Source organism: Hipposideros armiger, unplaced genomic scaffold (assembly GCF_001890085.2).
Source record: "Hipposideros armiger isolate ML-2016 unplaced genomic scaffold, ASM189008v1 scaffold_94, whole genome shotgun sequence".
Classification (NCBI taxonomy): Eukaryota; Metazoa; Chordata; class Mammalia; order Chiroptera; family Hipposideridae; genus Hipposideros; species Hipposideros armiger.
Genome location: NW_017731444.1, coordinates 2663629 through 2683664, shown reverse-complemented (window position 1 = coordinate 2683664; position 20036 = coordinate 2663629). Strand labels below are relative to the sequence as shown.

Sequence of the window (20036 nt, the reverse complement as noted above, 5' to 3'; positions counted from 1 at the left end):
TGCAGGACAGCAGAGGAGATATGATGGAGGAACAGCGGGTTGGGCGTGAAGGTGAGAGATGACAGATTTTGGATCTATTCTGCAGGTGGAGCCCACAGGATCTGCTGATTTATGGGATGAGGGATGGGAGGAAAATTAAGGGACGAGAAGGCTGGATGGAGGATGCAAAGAGCTTTCAGCCTGTCCCGGGCGAACGCAAACTTCCATAGCGGCCCAATAAAAAGGTGGAGGGTGATCGCCAAGAGGCAGCGTAAGGGTGAGTTCCTGAGCCCACCAGGCTTGGATTCAAATCCGACTCGGGCAGGTCAAACTCAGTCTCTGTTTCCTTTTCTGCAAACCGAGCTAAAGGCCGGGTCGGCCCACTGCAGTTCTAGCGGCTTGGCTGAGCTGGGCCGGATCCGTCCAATCCCCGCCCCCTGACCACCGCCCCGCCTCCGCCCGGCCCCGCCCTTCCTCCTCCCCCACTCCTGCCGCGCCGCCGGCGTGGCCCAGCGGGTGAGTGAGGGTCTGGCAGTCCGGAGTCCACCGGGGGGTGGGGTGGGGTGGGGAGGCTCGGGGCAGGGGTCCTTGAGCGCCAGAGACATCCTTGACCTAGGGCGGGGTGGTGTCCGTCTGGGACTGCCTGGAGTGGGCCGGGCGGGGACCTGGTGTCCCGGATCCCGCGACAGTCTTCCTCCGCACTTCCGGGGACGCCACTTTCACTTTCTCTTCCGCCGAAACTGCTCCCGTCCTCCTCCCGACTGACTGGGGCGGGAGTGGACGGAGTTAAGCTGAAATTCCGGGCGCCAGGGGCGCCCCCAGCTGGGAGAAGTGGGGGCCCTACCCGGAGCCTTCCAGCGTCATGGCTGTGCGGTGTCGCCCTCTCATACGCCAGGCCTGTCCCATTTTTTTCTGTCGCCCATTGCAGGCTTGACTCGGTGCCCCCTGCCCTTTCACCTCCCACGCGGAGTGCCGGCTTGTCCCCTAGCCCAGTCCGGATCCCCGCTCCGCGGGTAGTGTGATGCCTCCGGACTGCTGTCGGGAACACCGAGGCGCAAAGAGGGCTTGGGCCATGCCAGAGGCCGCTGGCCGGGGCTGAGTTGCTCCTGGTCGCCTGCCCTCTCCCGGGTGACCCGGAGGTACATTTCCCCGGAGCTGCTGCCCCCGCTTGGGGGGATGGGCGCAATCACGCCAGATGGACGAGAAGATCAAGAAAGGTGGGCACAGCCTCGAGGCGACTGGAAAACTTGGGGTGGGAGGAGGGCCCTGCCAGGACCTGGCCTCCCCCGCCAAGAAGGGCCTGGGAGAGGGGCCTTTAACCTTGGCCTCCCTCTGCCCACCTATCCTTCAGTTTCTTCCCTTGGGGTTGGGTTGCTTCCAGAGGCACCTTGTCATTCCTTTATGTGATGCCCCTGTGGCCTCCGTGGACCATCTCTGAGCAGAGATGGAAGCTCCCAGAGGACACAGGATACCTTCCAGGCTGGTGGGGGAGACAGACCTCACTGACCTGAACACCAGGTGTTCTTGCCCCCTCCACCCGGTGTTATAGAACATAAGTCAGGTCATGTCACCAATCCTGCTCCTCTTGTGTCCTTAGAACAAAACCCAGAGCCGTTGGGTAGTCCACAAGCACTGCTGACTTGGCTGACCTCACAGCATTCCTCCATCCTCTCCCTTGCTCATTCTGCTGGAGCCCCACAGGCTCCTTTCTGTTCTAATCCAACCATTTCTTGCTCAAGGCCTTTACCCTTACCGCTCTCTATCTGGAACACTCTCCCCCAACTGGGCCTTGACATACCCAGTTTCTCCTCCTTCAGGTCTTAGCTTCAGTGTCACCTCCTAGAGGCCTTCCCTGATCTCCTTACCCTATTTGTTTCCTTGCCAGCATGGATCACAATCTGAATTTTTTTGTTGTCAAAATTGTTAATTGACTACTTACCAGGGCGGGAGGTCCATATAGAGAAGGGACCCTGTTTATCTTATTCCCTTGCTGAATCCCAGTTCTGGGACAGTTTGCTTGTCAAATAATGAAAGGAAGTGTGGGGCACCAAATGAGCACGGAAGGGGAGTGAGGAGTATCAGAGCAGGCCCCTCAGAGAAAGGGACTTTTAGGCTGGGTGTTGAAGGATATGTAGAAGTTCACCAGGAAAACAGAGGAAGCAGCATGTATGAAGGATCACCTTTCTCACCCCCACCTCCTGAAAATTAAACCCTGTGCTAACTTGCTTCTGTGCTGGGTTTTAGCCGAAGAGATGGCCCTGAGACTCACCCGAGCAGTAGCGGGCGGGGATGAACAGGTGGCTGTGCAGTGTGCAGTCTGGCTGGCAGAGCAGCGGGTGCCCCTGAGTGTGCAACTGAAGCCCGAGGTCTCCCCAACACAGGACATCAGGTGAGAAGTGTGTGGCTGGTCAGGGACATAGGACTTCCTGAACCCCAGTGGGCCACAATATATTCTTGTCAATAGAACAGTTATTCTTTTTTTTAATTGGGGAATTGGGGGATGGGAACAGTGCTGGGGAATTGGGGGAGGAGAACAGACAAGTTTCTGTCCTTTTAGAACAGTTATTCTTAATACAAGGTTCTGGTATCAGGAGACTTATCTTCAAACCCCAGCTCTGCCACTAATATCAACTATGAGGTCTAGGGCAGGTCACTTCAACTTTCTTTTTTTGGGGTTGTTTTTTTATTTTATTTTATTTTATTTTTAAAATGGGGCAGTAATAGTAACTATCTCATAGGGTTGTTAAGAGATGTATTAGGATGTTAGGACTCATATGATAACAACAGTGGCATAAACAAGTGTGATGGCAGGCCGTCCAGATGTGGAGGCTCTGCTCCCTGTAGTTCTCAGAGACTCATGCTACTTCTATCTTCTTATTCTGCCATTCACGGCCTCTAGTCTGAGGTCTCTTCATGGTCCAAAATGGCTGTTTCAGCTCCAGCCATCACATCAGCTTTCTTGTCAGCAGGGAGGAGGTAGGGTAGAAAGGCAACCCTTCCCACACTCCTTTTAAGAGCACAGCTCAGAAAGTTACACACACATCTTACTGTATTTTCCCATGTATAAGACGCACCCTTTTTTGAAAAATTTGGAGTCTAAAAACTGGATGCATCTTATACAGTGGTTGTAGATTTTTTTTACTTGCATTTCCTGCTTTTTCACGCTTGCTGTCTTTGTGCTCATTGTTTCACACTTGTTAAAAAGTGTGGCATTTCAAATGCCATAGATGGAACTGAGGACGAGGCAATATATGAAGACAGTGATTCGTCATCAGACACAGATGAGGACAAGCTAATGGTTGGGGGTTTTGACAGTGATGAGGAGTTGTATGAATTTTATGATGAATAAAACTTGAGTTCAATAACTTTATGTAATACATTTTTTTTTCAAATTTCGGGCCCCAAAATTAAGGTGCGTCTTATATACATGGGAGCATCTTATACATGGAGAAATACAGTAATTCCTGTGGATCAGAACTTATAGCCATATTCTGCTTGAAGGGAGGCTATGAAATATAGCCAGGTATCTAACAAGAATTCAGGGATTCTCTTAGCAAGAGAAGCAAAGGAGAATGGGTACTTTGCTTTGCTTAGTCTTTGCCCCAGGAGGCTTAAACTTGATGCTGAAACACTTAGCACAGTAGTACCTGGCACACATTAATCACTCAATAAATGTTGGTATTTATCTTTTTTCTTCTTTTTTTTATTTTTATTGCTGTGTAGTAAGACAATAGTTTACAGTTTGTAGTTTTCAGTGATCCTGGTTTGAGTTTTTAAATGATTTTATTGAGGTATAATTGATGTACCATGCAATTCAACAGTTTAAAGTGTATATAATTCAAGGCTGTTTGTATATTGAGAGTTGTACAAACTAGCACCACAAATAGAACATTTTCATCATCCCATAAAGAAACGCTGTACTCATTAGCAGTCACTCTTTGTGTCCCTACCTTTCCCCAACCCCCCAACCTTAGGCAACCATTAACCTACTTTCTATCTCTAGGGATTTGCCAATCTGGAAATATCATATAAATCATACAATATGTGGCCTTTTGTGTTTGGCTTCTTTCACTTAGCATTGTCCTTTCTAGATTCATCCATATTGTAACATGTATCAGAACTTCATTCCTTTTTATTGCCAAATAATAATCCATTGTGTAGATATATTTTCTTTATTAATCAGTTGATGGACACTGGGTGATTTTTACTTCTTGGTTAAATGAATAAAGTTGCTATGAACATTTGTGTCCGAGCTTTGATATGGACATATAAATCTCTGATTTATACCCAGTCTGTCAGAAGTATATGTAACAACCTGGACTTGCAACTGGCAACTGGAGTCCAAGGAGGGGGTGGTTGGAACCCCCAATCTAAATCCCGTTGGTCCGAAATCCAGGTAATAACCTAGGTTTGGGATTGGCATCTTAGTGGGGGGTAGGAGGGTAGTCTTGTAGAACTGATCTCTTAACCTGTAGAAGCTGATGCTGTCTCTAGGTAGATAGTGTCAGAACTGAGTTGAATTGTAGAATGCCCTGCTGGTGTCTGAGAATTGCTTGGTGTGTGGGGAAACCCCTCCCCCCACACATTGCAAATTGAGTCTCGGAGCCATTGTAGGTGTACAACATGATTTGATATATATGAAAACTAAGTTGATTGCTTTAGAAAGACAAGATAGAGACGAGTCACTTTAGGGTGAGACAGTTGTTAAAAAAATATGGTAAAAATCCAGAAGGGTCTGTACTCGGGTGCTTTGAGAAGTTTTTGCTCCACTTTAAAGAAACTGATACTGCAAATGATAGACCTTGTATTATGGATGTGGCGCATACAAAAGTAAAGTCATGGGAAACTCCAGTAGCAGATTCACACACAAAGAAAAGCCATTTGCCCTTTACCTAGAGATCGGGCAATGAATGTGTATTTATGACTCGTAAGGTAAAATTAAGTGTTTAAGGTTTGTCTGCAGCTATTTCTGTGATTCTCTGCTGTAATGAATTTTCTGATTAACTGATCACCTCTGACCCTGATGACATGGATATAGCGCTGCAACTGTATTTTTTTTGTTATTGGTGCTAAGGTTATAGCTTTTAGAGTTTGTTTTCTAACTATAATTAAGGCTTCTATTCTATGCTTTACCTCTATGTTGATTCTAAAAATGTAAACCCACTAAAATAGCATTTAGAAGAAAACTAAAAGGAAATTAAAAGGACTAGATCTTAACCTTCAAAACATTCTTCTTCAAGATATCGGGGTTTTGATGCATCCTCCTGCATCAGACTCAGCTATTCTTGTTTCTTGTATTTCAAAAACTTTTCATATGGGAAAGTGGATGGTAAACTTTGGAGTCTTTACATGTTCAAAATTTTCTGTATTTTGCCCCCTCACTTCATTGATAGTTGGCTGGGTGTTGAAAACCATTATCCTGAGGAATTTTGAGAGTATTTTCTGGAGTATTTTAAAGCAAATCTCAGATAGTATGTATTTCATTCATAAATAATTTGCTATGTCTTTAAAAAATAAAAACTTAAAAATAACCTCAATATCATTATCACAACTAAAAAATTAACAATACTTTCCTTAAATCCCCTAATACTCTATTTATACTCAAATTTCCCTGATTATCTCATTACTGCTCTTTTTTATAGTTTGTTCCAATCAGGAGCCAAATGAGATAACACTTCTTAATATTGTCTAAACCTTTTTTATTCTCCTCCATTTTTATGCCATTAATTTTTTAAAGAAACCTGGTCTTTGCCCTCTAGAATTTTCCTACATTCTGGAGTTATTAATTGCCTCCTCAGGGTGTCATTTTATGTCTTCCATTTTCCTTGTGAACTTGTAGTTGGATCTAAAGGTTAGGTTCGTCAAGAGTCACTTTGTAAATTCCCAGGAATCCTTCCTCATTTTCTGATAGCTTTTTGCTTTATGGATGCAGTGTTCTCCCAAATCTCTCTGAAGGCACTAAGCAGACTTTACTGTTATTGTTTTGTACCCTAATTTATCTCTTTCCTCCGGGATCAGTTCTGGTTTTTCATCCTAGCCTTCCCTATTTTTGCTGTTGGTCTTCCAAAATGTTTGAGGATTCTTGGGAAGATCGATGTTTAAAACCACTTTCTCTGGAATAATATGGTTTGGCTTGAAATCCTGCCTCTAACAGTTATTGCTTACTTGGCAGAGTCACTGTAACCTGTCTGTGTCTCATGTTTTTTACCTGTAAAATAGGGATAGCAACAGTACCCGCCTCATGGATTTCTTGAGAGGATTAAATGAATTAATATGTGTTGAGTGCTTTGCAGAGTCTTGGCATATAGTAAATAATAACTGCGGGTTGGCTTGACTAAGGAGGAAAGGAGAGAATGATAGAAGAGCCTGGAGAGGTAGGGCGGGGCCAGATCACAGAGGCTCTTGCATGCACAGTGAGTATGGATTTTATTCTAGTAGCAGTGTGGAGCCATTGGAGGGACTTATGCCGTGGGTTCTGATAAAGGAGGAAGCACAGGGGTGCAGGCTTCCAGGAGAGGACCCTGACCCACACTGGGGAGTCGTGTGTGTGGGTTTGTGTGTGTATATTCATGTGCATGTGCATGCACAGGTATGCAAACATGTCCATGCTTATAGCTGGTGGCTGAGGTTGGACCTGTAGCCATAGCCCTTGCCCCTACCCCCATCCTCTGCAGGCTGTGTGTCAGTGTGGAGGATGCTCAGATGCACACTGTCACCATCTGGCTCATGGTGCGCCCTGACATGACAGTGGCTTCCCTCAAGGACATGGTGAGTGGGGGGAGGGGGCACTGAAGGGAAACCTCAGGGCAGGAGCTCCCATTTTTTCTGCACCTCTCTACATTGGTCCTCCCTTCCTCCTCCCGTCTCTCTCCATCCTCCCCACCAGGTGTTCCTGGACTATGGCTTCCCGCCAGCCCTGCAGCAGTGGGTAATTGGGCAGCGGTTGGCCCGGGACCAGGAGACCCTGCACTCCCATGGGGTGCGGCGCAATGGCGACAGTGCTTACCTCTATCTGCTGTCAGCCTGCAACACCTCACTCAACCCTCAGGAGCTGCAGCGGGAACGCCAGTTGCGGATGCTGGAAGGTGAGGCTCTCTCTGCCCTTGAGCCGGGGGATGCACCTCAGGTCCTGGGGCAAGAGGGAGCAGAGCCCATGGGCTTTCTGTCAGGGACTCATCCCGGAGGATCCTATCCACATTGGGGAAGAAGACAGGAGACCCCCCAGGAGGGAGCCATTTCTGGAACTATTTGAGAACAGCAGCCTAGGGTAGAGGGGCTGAGATTAATCCTGGCTCTGGCGTTTATCAGCTGTGTGGTCTTGGGCAAGGCCCATCGCATCCCTGGTCCTCAGTTTTCCAAATCCTTAGGGTAAGGATTGATAATAATAGCTAGTGTTTATTCTACATCTTTTACTTCTTATTTTGAAATATTTCAGACCTACAGAAAGTTACAAAATTGTACAAAGAATTGTACAATGGACCTTTTGTGTGGATTCCCCAAATAGTAACATTTTACCATATATATGCCCTGCTTTGTCATTCTCTCTATTAATATATACAATTATTTATATGCATTTATATATGCATATAATTTTTTCTGAACTGCTTTGAGAGTAAGTTGCAGACATTGTGTCCCTCTCCCATAAATACTTCAGTGTGTATTTCTTTAAAAAAGGTCATTTTCGGGCCGGCCGAGTGGCACGATGGTTAAGCTCTGGCTTGGGACGCCAGAGGGCCCCGGTTCGGATCCCACATATGAGGGCCAGTGACACTGCCCTCCACAGCTAAGATGCTGAACAACAGCTCAACCTGGAGCTGGGCTGACAGCGACCACTAGGCTGCAGCCCCTGCTGCAGTGGGTTGCCATGGGCTACCGTGTGTAGCCGGCAGCCAGCATGAGCGGCCAGCAGCCGCAGTGAGCGGCCGACCAGAAGCCAACGACTGATCTGCCTCACCCGGGAAGAGCGCAATGATGGTGCCAACTTGGGCCAGTGAAGCAACGTCCTCCACAACTAGACTGAAGAACAAAAAAGGACAGCAACTTGTCTGTTCCCATCCCCCAATTCCCAGTGCTGTTCCCATACCCCCAATTCCCCAATAAAAAAAAAATCTTAAAAAAAAAAAAGTCATTTTCTTATATTACCACATACAGCTATCAAACATACAGATCAAATTTAGGAAATTTACATTGAAGTCCTATAATATTATCTAATCTACAGATCTTACTCAAATTTCACCAGTTGTTGCACTGTTGGAGGAGGGACTTAGACCCTGTGGGAGCCGGGATAATCAGCCAGGTCTGGGCCCACCTGGCAGGACCAAGCTGGAGATTCCTCCAGAAAGGGAGAGGGTAGGAGGGGGCTCAGCCCAGGGTGCGGGGTTCCTGGCTGGCTGGGGGGTTTGGACAAAGTGGGCTGCATGGATCTGCCAGCCCCCTAACCCTCTTCCCCAGATCTGGGCTTCAAGGACCTCACGCTGCAGCCCCGGGGCCCACTGGAGCCGGCGCCTCCGAAGCCTGGGGCCCCCCAGGAGCCAGTGCAGGGGCAGCCTGATACTACGCCGGAGCCCCCGCCGGTAAGCCTCCCCAGCACACCTGACCCACCCCGCCCTAGCCCCTCAGTGTGCTGAGCTCACTGCCCCTCCACCCTCAGGTGGGCTGGCAATGCCCAGGCTGTACCTTCATCAACAAGCCCACACGGCCGGGCTGTGAAATGTGCTGCCGGGCGCGGCCCGAGGCCTACCAAATCCCAGCCTCCTACCAGCCGGATGCGGAGGAGCTAGCGCGCCTGGCCAGTGAGGAGGAGGCGCTGCGCCAGTACCAGCAGGTGTGTAGGGATGACCCCTGACAGACACCTGTAGACTGGACAGGGAGGTGGAGTCCAGCAAGGGAGGCCCTTCCACGTGTCCACTCCCCCTTGCTGCCTTGCCCCCTCATGACCATACCACAGGCAGTGAACCCACACTTAACTGTGACCTTCCCTCTCCTGGAGATCATCCTGTGACTGAGAGCCTGCTCCCTGGCTGTGACGCCCCTCTAGGCCCATATGCCCCGCCCACATGTGGGCTGTGGCTCCGCCCCTAGCTTTGACATACACACCACTGGTGTACACAAGTGTGCCTGGCTGGGACCCTAACCAAGCCCCCTCTGCTACCCACTCCTCCACCTGTGACTTAGTCCTGCCTGCTTCACTCAGCCATGACCTCACCTCAGATCCTACTACTGACTGCCCTGTCTCTGGCTGTGGCCCACCCCTGACTTCCTTTGACTCTGGCTCTGACCCCTCACTTCTCCCAGGAGGTTGACCCTACCCTCTGGCCTGCCCCTCTCATAGTGTCCCCCACAATTGTGACCCAAGCACTGATTACACAGGTATCTGACCTCGAGTGTTCCCCCGTTCTGATCGAATGCCATCCTCCACCTGCGTTCCCCTTGAACCCAGTGCCGCCCTTACCCACCCCAGCCATGACCTCACTCCTGGTCCCATCTACAGCCGTGGCCCGACCTGTCCTCTCTGCTGCCTTGCTCTGCTCCCTGGCTTTATCATTTCTCCTTCCCACACCCCTGACCTACTCGGTGGCCTTGACCAGCCTCCACCTCCATCCCCTGGCCCCAGCCCTGCCCTGCTTGGCAGAGATGTGAGCTGTTACCCACGACTGCCTCCTCAAACCCTGGCCCTTTCTCCCTCTACCATCATGGCTCCCTCGCCTGGCTTGACCCCTGGTTGTAGTCCCAACCTGCCCCTGCTGGGCCCTACTGCCCCTGGCTTCCCTGCCAGGCCCTGCTCTCCACCCCACCCTTCCCAGTATCTCTTGCTCACGCCTACTGCCTGGCTACGCCCACCCCTACCTGGGAATCCTGACTCCCTCCCACCTCTGATCAGATCCCCCCTGGTCCCGCCCCCTTCCTGATGTGCCCCCCTCCTGAGACCTTGACCCGCCCCACTGGCCCCACCCCGTGTGCCCAGCGGAAGCAGCAGCAGCAGGAGGGGAACTACCGGCAGCACATCCAGCTGGATCAGAGGAGCCTGGTGCTGAATACCGAGCCCACCGAATGCCCCGTGTGCTACTCGGCGCTGGCGCCTGGCGAGGCCGTGGTGCTGCGAGAGTGTCTTCATGCCTTCTGCAGGTGTGTCCCTTCAACCCCCCAGTAAAGTAGTGTTGATTTCAACCACCAATCACCCAGGGCAGAAAGGGGGTGTGGCCTGTTTTCTCACATCTCATTGGATGCCCACTAAAACCTGCGAGGTAGGCGCTATTTCCCCATTTTGCAGGGGAGATACAGAGAGGCCAGCAACTTACTCAAGGGCACAGAGTTCAGGCATTCTAGCTCCAGAGCCTGTTCCCCTGCCCACTCCTGACCCCGGCCCGTGCAGGGGCATTGAGGCCCTAGCCCTGGCTGCCTGGCTGGCGGGTAGTGTGCTGCCTCTGAGGCTCTTCTGGCCAGTCTGTCCTGGGCTATGGAGAACACATCCTTCACTACAGCAGAAATGTGGCGAGCAGCCCCTGGGTGCCAAGGACTATGCTAGGCCTGGGGACCCAGGAGGGATCAAAAAAGCTCAGTTTCTGCCTCCTGGAATTGACATTCCAGTGGGTAGGCCAATGTCATAAAATAATCACTGATAAAATTATAAATTGTGTCAAATGCCAAGTACCGGTGGATTATGATTTAAAAAACCAGAGGCCCTGCTCCAGCAGAGGTTGGGGGAAGCCCCTAGGAGGTAGCACTTGAGCACAGACCAGAGGGTCTGGTGTAGGTGTGTACCTGACCTGTTTGTGGGAGCAAAGTGGTCCATGTGGCCCGAGCAGAGGGATGGATGCAGGAGTGTTAGGGAGGGCGAGTCACGGGAGCTCTTCTGAGTGCAGTGAGGGGCTTGGGTCTGTTCTGGGTGGGATGGGATGGGAGGCTACTGGGGAGGGACATGGTGGACACAGGGAGCCCAGGAGGAGGCTACTGCAGTCCTCCAGGCAAGGGGTGATGGAGAGCCGGGCTGGAGCAGTAGGGGTAGCAGTGGGATGGGCAGAAGTGGAGGCCATGGTGATGGGTTGATGGGAGGGACAGGAAGGAAAGGAGGTATTGAGGAGAAGGCCAGCTGAGATCAGGCTCACCAGGGGTAGAGTCCCGGTGGATGGGGTTCAGATGACCCTCACCTCCACCCTACCCCTTTCCCAGGGAGTGTCTGCAGGGCACCATCCGAAACAGCCAGGAGGCCGAGGTTGCCTGCCCCTTCATTGACAACACCTACTCGTGCTCTGGCAAACTGCTGGAGAGGGAGATCCGGGCGGTAAGGCCTGGGGACGGAGGAGCACACCTGGTCCCAGGGAGCTGGGCCCTGAGCTGGCGGGTGGGAGCTGGCTCGCAGGCCAGTCTCAGGCAGCAGACATTTATCAAGAGCCTTCTCTGTGTGGGATGCTGGAGGCCCAAGCAGTGAACAGGACAGGAGTTGGGGGAGGTAGCTAGTAAAGAAACTCCCCAGATGAAGGAAAGAGCCCGGCAGTTAGAGTGGGCCTGGGTGACCTCCCGTCAAATACTCAGCCTCTCTGTGCCTCAGTCTTCTCATCTCAGTTAGGGTCGAAGTTAGAGTTTCTGTTTCAAAGGTTATAAAGATTAAAGTAGACGATATGTGTAAACAATTTAGAGTAGTGCTGACATATGGTAATCCCCTTGTCAGCTCTTGCTGTGCAACAAGTCACTCCAGACTTTGTGGCTTAAAACAACCCTTTATTTAGCTCATCCATCTGCTAGTTAATAGTTTGGGTTGGGCTTAGTTGCATGATTCTGGTCCAGCCTGGGCCTGGCTGGTCTCATGTGGGCTTAGCTAGTGGGTCAGCTGCCCTGGATTGGTTTATGATGGTGTTATCCGCCATGGCTGGGATGATCAGGCCTCTTCACACTTTGGTCTCCTATCTACCAGCAAGCTGTTCACATGGTGGTGGTCTCAGGGTTCCAAAAGCAGCCAGAGGGGACCCCAGTGCACAAGTGCTTCCCATGTCTGCTTTTTTCTCACTTGCTGCTATTCCTTTGGCCAGAGCAAGTCACATGCTCAAGCCCAGAGCCTGCGCAGGAGGGGACCACCCGATGGTGTGGAGTCAGGGAGACATGTACAAATTGGGGCCATTCCTCAGTCTTATCACAGGGCTGTGCGTGCGTGCGTGCATACGTGTTTGCTATTGTTACTATTATTAATGAAATGATATTATCAAGTTCTCTCCCTGACTGATGGTGATCTTGAACAGGCCCTCTTCCTTCTCTGGGCCTCCATTTCCACATCAGTAAAGTGGACTTTTGGGCTTGATTTCAACAGCTGGGGAATGGCCTTCCCAGAACTGGGCATCTTGGGAATCTCAGGCCAAAACACGGAGGCAGGGCCAAAGGTCACCAGGATCTAAATGAGAGACCCCCACAGGCACATGCACAGGACCCGTTTCTCCCCTTCACTCCTATGACCCTGCTTCTGAGAACCCCCCCAACTTCACCAAGTGTTTCCTGGAGCCTAAGGAGTTCTGCCTCAAGGGAAAAAGGGCAGGCAGAGGGTAGAACTTGGGAATTCCCACCCCTTCATCTCGGAGCAAGCCCGTTTTATCTGTCGTCAGAGAGGGGCAGTTCCGGAGGTTGCTGAGGCCTTGCTCTGGCCTGGAGAGTCATTCCATGTGGCCTGGCACCCACAGCCGTTGCCCAGCGGTCTTCCCTGTGCAGTCACCCCTGCCAGGGGGCATTGTGATGGTGCCAGAGTTCATGCCGAAGAGCAGCAGGGCTCAGGCCTCCCTGGAGCCTCTGAGAGTTGACGCAGTTCTCAGAATGACCTCAAAATGGTCAAGTGTGGCAGATCAGCAGAGTAATGCAGTGGAGGCTGTTTTTACAAAACAAACAAAAAACCAAAACCATGCCTAAACCACAGAACAGAAATGAAAGAGAAAAACCACCCACAACCCTGCCATCTCAGGAAATCCTGACTGCGTTTTTTCCTGTTAACTTTGGTGTCTCTGGGCTGACATTTTTTCCTTTTTAAATCAACTTTATTAAGATACACTTTGCACACAATAAGATGCACTCATTGAAAGTGTGCAGTTAGATGAGTTTTGATAAGTGTATCTCTTGTAACTAATAACCACCAATTAAGATTAGAATATAGGCATGATTTTTATTTCCTTGTAACCAGCATAGATACAACAGCTTTGGCTATTTTACTATAAAATCTTTCTAAAGATTATTTAAATCCCTTTGGCATATATCCTGTTTATACCTCTTAATAATTCCTGTGTCTCAATTTGTAAGTAATGCTTCAGCGAACATTTTTCATGGTGTCTCTTCCTTATATATTTTCTCTTTTTTTAAAGATTTTATTGGGGAATTGGGGGAAGGGAACAGCACTGGGGAATCGGGGAAGGGGAACAGACAAGTTGCTGTTGTTTTGTTCTTCAGTCTAGTTCTGGAGGATGTTGCTTCACTGGCCCAAGCTGGCACCATCATTGCGCTCTTCCCGGGTGAGGCAGATCAGTCGCCGGCTTCTGGACGGCCGCTCACTGCGGCTGCTGGCCGCTCATGCTGGCTGCTGGCTACACACGGTAGTTTATGGCAGCCCACTGCAGCAGGGGACTTCAGCCTACGCCATCGCTGGCGACCCACGGCAGCCCAGCCCCGGCAACCCACGGTAGCCCACAGCAGCCCAAAGCAGCCTAGCCCCAGGTCGAGCTGCCGTTCACCATCTTAGCTGCAGAGGGCAGTGTCACTGGCCCTCATATGTGGGATCCGAACCGGGGCCCTCTGGCATCCCAAGCCAGTTCTTAACCAACGCACCACACAGCCGGCCCTTTTCCTTATATATTTTCTTAGGATAAACTTGTAGAAGTTGAGTGAGTCCTAAAGGGTCAGAAAAGTTTGGGACAGTAGAAACAGTGCCACATTGTTTTCTCAGCGTGAAATGTACCAGGACACTAGTTTAACCACATCTTCTCCAGAATTGCTTGTTACTATTTTTGGCCATTTTTTTCTATTGTGGTAAAATATAACAAAATTTACCGTTTTAACTGTTTTTAAGTGTACAATTCTGTGGCATTGCATATATTCACATTGTTGTGCGACTTTCACCACCATCCATCTTGAAAACTTTTAATCCACTTTTTGAATGAACTTTTTTTTAACACTGAGAGTAATGTGAAGAAAAGAGCCTGAGGCTGGGTTGGACTTTCTGGATTGGGGGCTTCCAGGCAGATATTTGGTGGCGAGGAGCATCACATATCAGGTGTTCCAAACCCCAGAGACCAAGGCTGTGGTGTGTTGGCAGCTGCTGACCCCTGAGGATTACCAGCGATTTCTGGACCTAGGCGTCTCCATCGCCGAGAATCGAAGTGCCTTCAGCTATCACTGCAAGACACCGGACTGCAAGGGGTGGTGCTTCTTTGAGGATGATGTCAATGAGTTCACCTGCCCCGTGTGTTTCCACATCAACTGCCTGGTTTGCAAGGTGGGGATGGGGACCCACATTGCATAGTCACCTAGTCCTGCCCAGAGCACTGCAGCTCAGTGCTTATTCTCCTGGGGAGGGAGCTGGGATACTGCCCTGGCTGTCATGACTTAGAGCTGTGAGTCAGTGACAGGGCCTGGCCTGGGCCCCAAACTAAGCCTAAGCCTTGGACCAAGCCCTGACCCTGGGCTGAACTCTCACCCCAGGCCGACCCCTGCCCCCGCCATCTCAACAGCTGACTATTAGACTGATGAAGAGTAGACAGGTCTGAGCCTGGTCGCAGCCTAGGCAGGCTCAGTCTCAGAGCATTGGGCCTGAAGCAGGGCCGAACCTAGCTCGGCACTAGGGGCTGCAGCCTGGCAGGGAAGTGGTTTAAGGGTTTCTGTGCCCTTGAGACTTAAATAGGTATATGTTGTTATCCTATGTGATCACCCTGGTCTCACCTCTCTGGCCTCAGTGTCCTGTTTTGTAAAATAGGTGTATAGCTTCCAAAGTGAGGGCATGTCAGTGACAACATCCAGAGGCATTAGTGCTCGTGTGGAAGCCTGCTCTGCCTCCCTCGCGTCTCCCAGCTTCCTAACCCCCTGGGGAACCTTCTTACCTCGAGCTCTTCACCCCGCTGCAGGCCATTCATGAGCAGATGAACTGTAAGGAGTACCAGGACGACCTGGCCTTGCGGGCTCAGAACGATGTGGCCGCCCGGCAGACGACAGAAATGCTGAGGGTGAGGCTGGGACAGGGCTGAGGGCCTGGGGATTTATGAGCTAGCTGGGGGTTCGAGCTTCTCAGAAATGGCTGACGTTCACATGCCCTGGAGGCTTTGACCTCTGCTTGCTGGTGCCTCTCCCATCTGGAGCTGGGACTTGGGTCAAGTGGTCAGGTGGGAGCAGCAGGATGTGTGTCTGGGTCAAGGGAGGAGACCGCAGAAATAAGGAGTATAGGTGAGTGAATCCACCGCTCCTGCAGAGTTGCTGGTTTCCCTCTGCAGTAGGGAGGGAGTGAACCCGGGCAGGTGCCCCCGCCTGGCCCCATGGTCACCTCTGTCTTGCCCCAGTCCATGCTACAGCAGGGCGAGGCCATGCACTGCCCGCAGTGCCAGATCGTGGTGCAGAAGAAGGATGGCTGTGACTGGATCCGCTGCACTGTCTGCCACACCGAGATCTGCTGGGTCACCAAGGGCCCGCGCTGGGGCCCAGGGGTGAGTCCTTGGGGGGCAGAGGATTCAGGAGAGGTGTGGGGAGGGGACCTTGCCGGAGAAGGGGGATTGGAAAACCGCAGTGCATGGGCCCAGTCCAACCCACCACCTGTATTTGTGCAGTTTGTGAAGTAAGAACGTTTTTTACATTTTTTTAAAATTGTTGAAAAATATCAAAAGAATATTTTGTGACTTGTGAAAATTATATGAAATCCAAAGTTTAGCCAAAAGTGAAGTTAGGGAAGCAGAGCTCATTCACTTACCAACTGTCCATGGCTGCTTTTGTGTGCAAGGGCGGAGACCATGTAGCCTGCAAAGCTGAAAAGAACTGTCTGGCTCTGTGTACAGACCCCTGCCCTAGAGGGCCGCGATGAAGGGCTCAGTCTGGAGTCAGAGCTGGCGTGGGTCCCTGGCTCTGGTGCACACTTGCTGTAGGCTCTTGACTGCCTTCTCTGAGTCTGTTTCTTCACCTGTGAAATGGAGGTGATAGCAGGGCCTCTATCAGGCCTGTCACAATCAAATGAAAAAAATGCAAGAGGCTTTTCACAAAGATGGCACCGAAAGTGAAGAAGGAAGCCCTTCCCAAGGCCGAAGCCAGAGCAAAGGCTTTGAAGGCAAAGCAAGCAGAGCTGGAAGGCATCCACAGCCACATAAAAAAGATCTGCACATCACCCACCTTCCATCCTCTGAAGGCAGCTCAAATATCCTCGGAAGAGCGCCCCCAGCAGAAACAAGCATGACCACTATGCCATCATCCAGTCCCCCTAAGTACCGAGTCAGCCACGAAGAAGATAGAAGACAACCATACATGTGTGTTCATTGTGGATATTAAGGCCAACAAGCGCCAATCAAACATGCTGGGAAGAAGCTCTGTGACATTGACGTGGCCAAGGTCAGCACCCTGATCAGGCCTGATGGAGAGAAGAAGGCATAGGTTCGACTGGCTCTTGACTATGATGCTTTGGATGTTGCCATCAGAATTGGGATCATCTAAACTGAGTCCAGCTGGCTAATTCTAAATATAAAATTTTTCACTGTAAAAAAAAAAAGAGAGAGAGAAGTGCTTAGCAGGGTGCCTGTCATTGTTAGGGGTGTGTTCCTAGAACTGGGCACTTGTTATATACAGATGGGCATCGAGATAGATGGAGGCAGAGGAAGCCACCTTTTTCCATGCTGCCAATGTGCTGCCCCTTCCAGAATATGCAAAATCCATCAGCTCCTTTCCCTATTCTGGATATAGGGGTGGGCAGACTGAGGCGAAGTAATGGGGGTGCTGCGGGAGCCCAGAAAGGCCTCATGATGGCCTCCATCAGGTAGCTGAAGCTACAAAGGCCAGTTGAGGAGCAGGTCACCTGCCCGGGGGAAGGCCCAGAGCGGTGTACACTGTGTTGGGGTGTGATGGAATAGCATGGGGGGCACTGTCTTCCCTGCCCTGACCTCTCCACCCACCCACCCCTACCCATCCTCTAGGGCCCAGGAGACACCAGTGCAGGCTGCCGCTGCCGGGTGAATGGGATTCCTTGCCACCCCAGCTGTCAGAATTGCCACTGAGCTGAAGATGGTCTGGTCCCCACGCTGACCCAGCCCCCGTTCACAAGTTGCTGTGGGACACGGCAGGTGCTTTGGCTCTGGTTTCCAGCCTGGAAGATGCCAAGGCCCCTGAGCTGCATGGATGGGGATGGCCTTGTTTGCGAGGGGTGTTGCAAGACCCCCCCACTCCCCCCACCCCCACAGAGCTGGCTTGTCCACAGCTGCCTCTGCCCCAGTGCCTTTGCCTTTCCCGTGGGGCTTGCTGGCCAGACCTCTCATCTCTCCTTTGCGGCTCCCACCTCTGCCTGACCCAGCCTTAAACACAGCCCTGGCCAGAGGCCTCGCTGGATAGAGCCTCCGAGGGCTCTGTGTGAGTCCACATCCCCCGTCCTTGTCTGCTAAACGCTGAACACTCACAGCCTGCCATTTCGCCTGTCCTCTTTCTGGGGGTGACTGTGCTCTGGCTTTGCTGTTGGAGGTCTGAGGCCTCTTAGAACTGCTGCTAATTCTGTTCAGAGCCGAGAAGGAGACCTGGCAGTTCGTAAATTAAAGCACAGCCCATCAGGTCCAGCTTCTGCATCTTCCTCTTTGCTGCTGGTGTACGCTGATTAAAATGGTTTTCCAGGAAGGGACGTGTGGTATCTGTTCGAGGGGCTTGGGCTCGGACTCCGCAGGATCCCAAGCTCTCCAGGAACTAGCAGGAAGTGGCTATATGAGCCACTTGACACCCCTGTGCCCGGCTTGAGAGGCAGGATGTTCTTGGGTCAATATTCACCCAGATAGATGGAGTCTGCAGTGTGTGGAGAGTCCACAAAGCAGGGTGTGCAGATCCATGTGGGCTTGAGGGGCAGGGAGGGGCCGAGGCAGCAGCTGTAGGCTGGCGGGATAGGCTTGCTGCTCCCTCTGGCCTCTCAGTTGGCGATCAGGATCAGGAACAGACATTTCAGGATCAAGTGAAACTGCTGCAGTTGAGGGTGAGCTTGTCCATTCTCATTTTAACATCTCAGGAAAGATGGCACAGTACTGGTCCAGCAATGTATTTTTTTTTTTTTTTAAGCTGAGCCATCCTGCTACCTGTTGGCAGCTCAGTGGCTGCTCAGCTCAGGCTGGACTCAAACCGCTGTTGCTCAGAGCTCAGACTCTTGAGCGAGCTCTTAACTAACTGAGACACTCGGCCGGCCCTCCAGCAATATTTCTTAGTCCCCACTCTGTGCTGGTCAGAGATGAATGGCTGTCCATTCTGTAAATTTTGACTGCATTTTATGAGCCATCCCCCCTCCCCTGGTGAGATGTGGTATTTGATGGCCACCACAAAGCCTCTGGAAATGTGTTGTCACTCTGTCCTTGGGTGCCAAGACTTGAAAGAGTTGACCCCAGGCACTTTGCGCAGAGATATCAGAGAACATGCCTTTCTGCTCTGCCTGCTGTCCCCATGTTGGCTCCTGGCAGCTGTCCTAGCTGAAGGGCACGTTTGGGCAGCCTCCCACCCTGGGAGTGAGAACTGGTCAGGCCAAGCCACTGACTTGGAGGACACAGAAGCAGCTGAGAGCTGGGCTGCAGGAGAGAGAGATGGGGCCCAAGTTGGGGCAGATGTTTTCTCTTACCAGCTCCCTCCTCCTGCCAGGGCCCATCTTGGCATCCCTCAGGGGCGTGGGCAAAAGAGGAAAAGCAGGGACCATTCTCTTGGTGCAGAGGATGCAAATTGGTAAGCCACAGGCCGCACGCAGCCCACCAATATTGTTTTAGAAATGCGAATTGGTTGCCACGTTTAAATTGAGAGATACAGTAAACCTTGGATTGCGAGTGACTTGGTTTACGAGTGTTCCACAAGACAAGCAAACATTTCTAATACATTTTAACTTGGTTAAAGAGCGATGTCTTGCAATATGAGTAGTCTGTTTCTGGAACGAATTATGCTCACAAACCAAGGCATTACTGTACTATATTAAAATCTAGATGCCTTTCTAAAATCTAGATCCAACCTTTCTTGGAAAAGCTGAAGCTTGGTAACCTTGGGTCCTCATTTCCAGGTGGCAGGAGCGGCTCAGAGTCATGATAGTGGCTCTCATCACAAAGGTACACACCCTCCAGTTCACCGTGGTGCTCATCACCCCCAGTACTCACGCTGAGGCCTTTTCAGTGCCCTCGCTTCGTTCTTTTTCTCAGAGTATTAATGAAGTATTTCTTTACCTATGCCTGTATCAAAAGTGAGAATAAGATAGATGGGGCTTTGTAGGCTGTCTTTCTCACTTGGCCCACTCCACCCATGCCAACATGGGCAGAGAGTCTGAGCCTGCTGCAGCCAAAATGGAAAGGGGCAGGGCTGCTCGGGGTTCTAGCCTCGATATGCCAGTGGGTAAAGGACCAAAGATGGGCAGGCTTACAAGTGCTCCCTATGGCAGGGTCAAGTGGAGGTGCCTCCATCTCCCAAGTGGTCACCCCAGGCCAGGGCCCCAGACCTTGGGAAGCCTCCTGCCAGCTGTACAGAGCAGACTGGAAGCCAAATGCCAAGGGCTTTGACTCAAACCAGCTACCTGAGGAAACAGCAGGAGGCCCAAATGTACTCGTGTGACACCATCTTTGTCTCCCGGAGCAGGAGAAGGCGAGTGGAAGCCCACTGCTCAGATAAAAGCAGCTGCTGCGGGTGTGGGCAGGAAGTGGAGGACGGGCCCCGCAGCCTGTGCCAGCGCCAACACATGTCTTCCTCCAGTGTCTGGGACTGGCATGAAAGCCACTCATTTAAGCCCATAGCCTTGCCAGCTCACAAAGACTTCTGGGTGAATTCCAACCATGTGTAAATCTGGGGCAAAGATTACTAGCAAGTAGAGGGCCTTTGTGAGGACAGGAAAAGTATCAGCAGGGGCCACCAGC

The 20036-nt window shown here is 51.2% G+C and overlaps 1 protein-coding gene across 3 annotated transcripts; it reads left to right on the top strand.

Moving 5' to 3' along the window:
- Positions 1-438: 438 nt before the first annotated feature.
- RBCK1 (RANBP2-type and C3HC4-type zinc finger containing 1) lies at positions 439-17793 on the top strand. Of its 3 annotated transcripts, XM_019645820.1 has the most exons (14): positions 439-495; positions 908-1196; positions 2224-2368; positions 4271-4375; positions 6654-6747; positions 6866-7064; positions 8431-8552; positions 8630-8803; positions 9944-10104; positions 11149-11260; positions 14261-14440; positions 15066-15164; positions 15495-15638; positions 17106-17793. In XM_019645820.1, exons 2-14 carry the CDS (start codon positions 1175-1177, stop codon positions 17184-17186), a joined length of 1638 nt encoding a protein of 545 aa, XP_019501365.1. In that variant the 5' UTR covers positions 439-495; positions 908-1174; the 3' UTR covers positions 17187-17793. The 3 variants fall into 3 exon arrangements, with proteins under 3 accessions (XP_019501365.1, XP_019501366.1, XP_019501367.1); XM_019645821.1 differs by lacking the exon at positions 4271-4375; XM_019645822.1 differs by lacking the exons at positions 2224-2368; positions 4271-4375.
- Positions 17794-20036: the final 2243 nt, after the last annotated feature.

Bases quoted from the DNA above. Each gene is read 5' to 3' on its own strand.
- RBCK1 (XM_019645820.1), top strand. From the start codon at position 1,175: ATGGACGAGAAGATCAAGAAAG. The intron at 8,804-9,943 runs GTGTGTAGGGAT...CCGTGTGCCCAG, and splicing joins CGCTGCGCCAGTACCAGCAG to CGGAAGCAGCAGCAGCAGGA. The intron at 14,441-15,065 runs GTGGGGATGGGG...ACCCCGCTGCAG, and splicing joins TCAACTGCCTGGTTTGCAAG to GCCATTCATGAGCAGATGAA.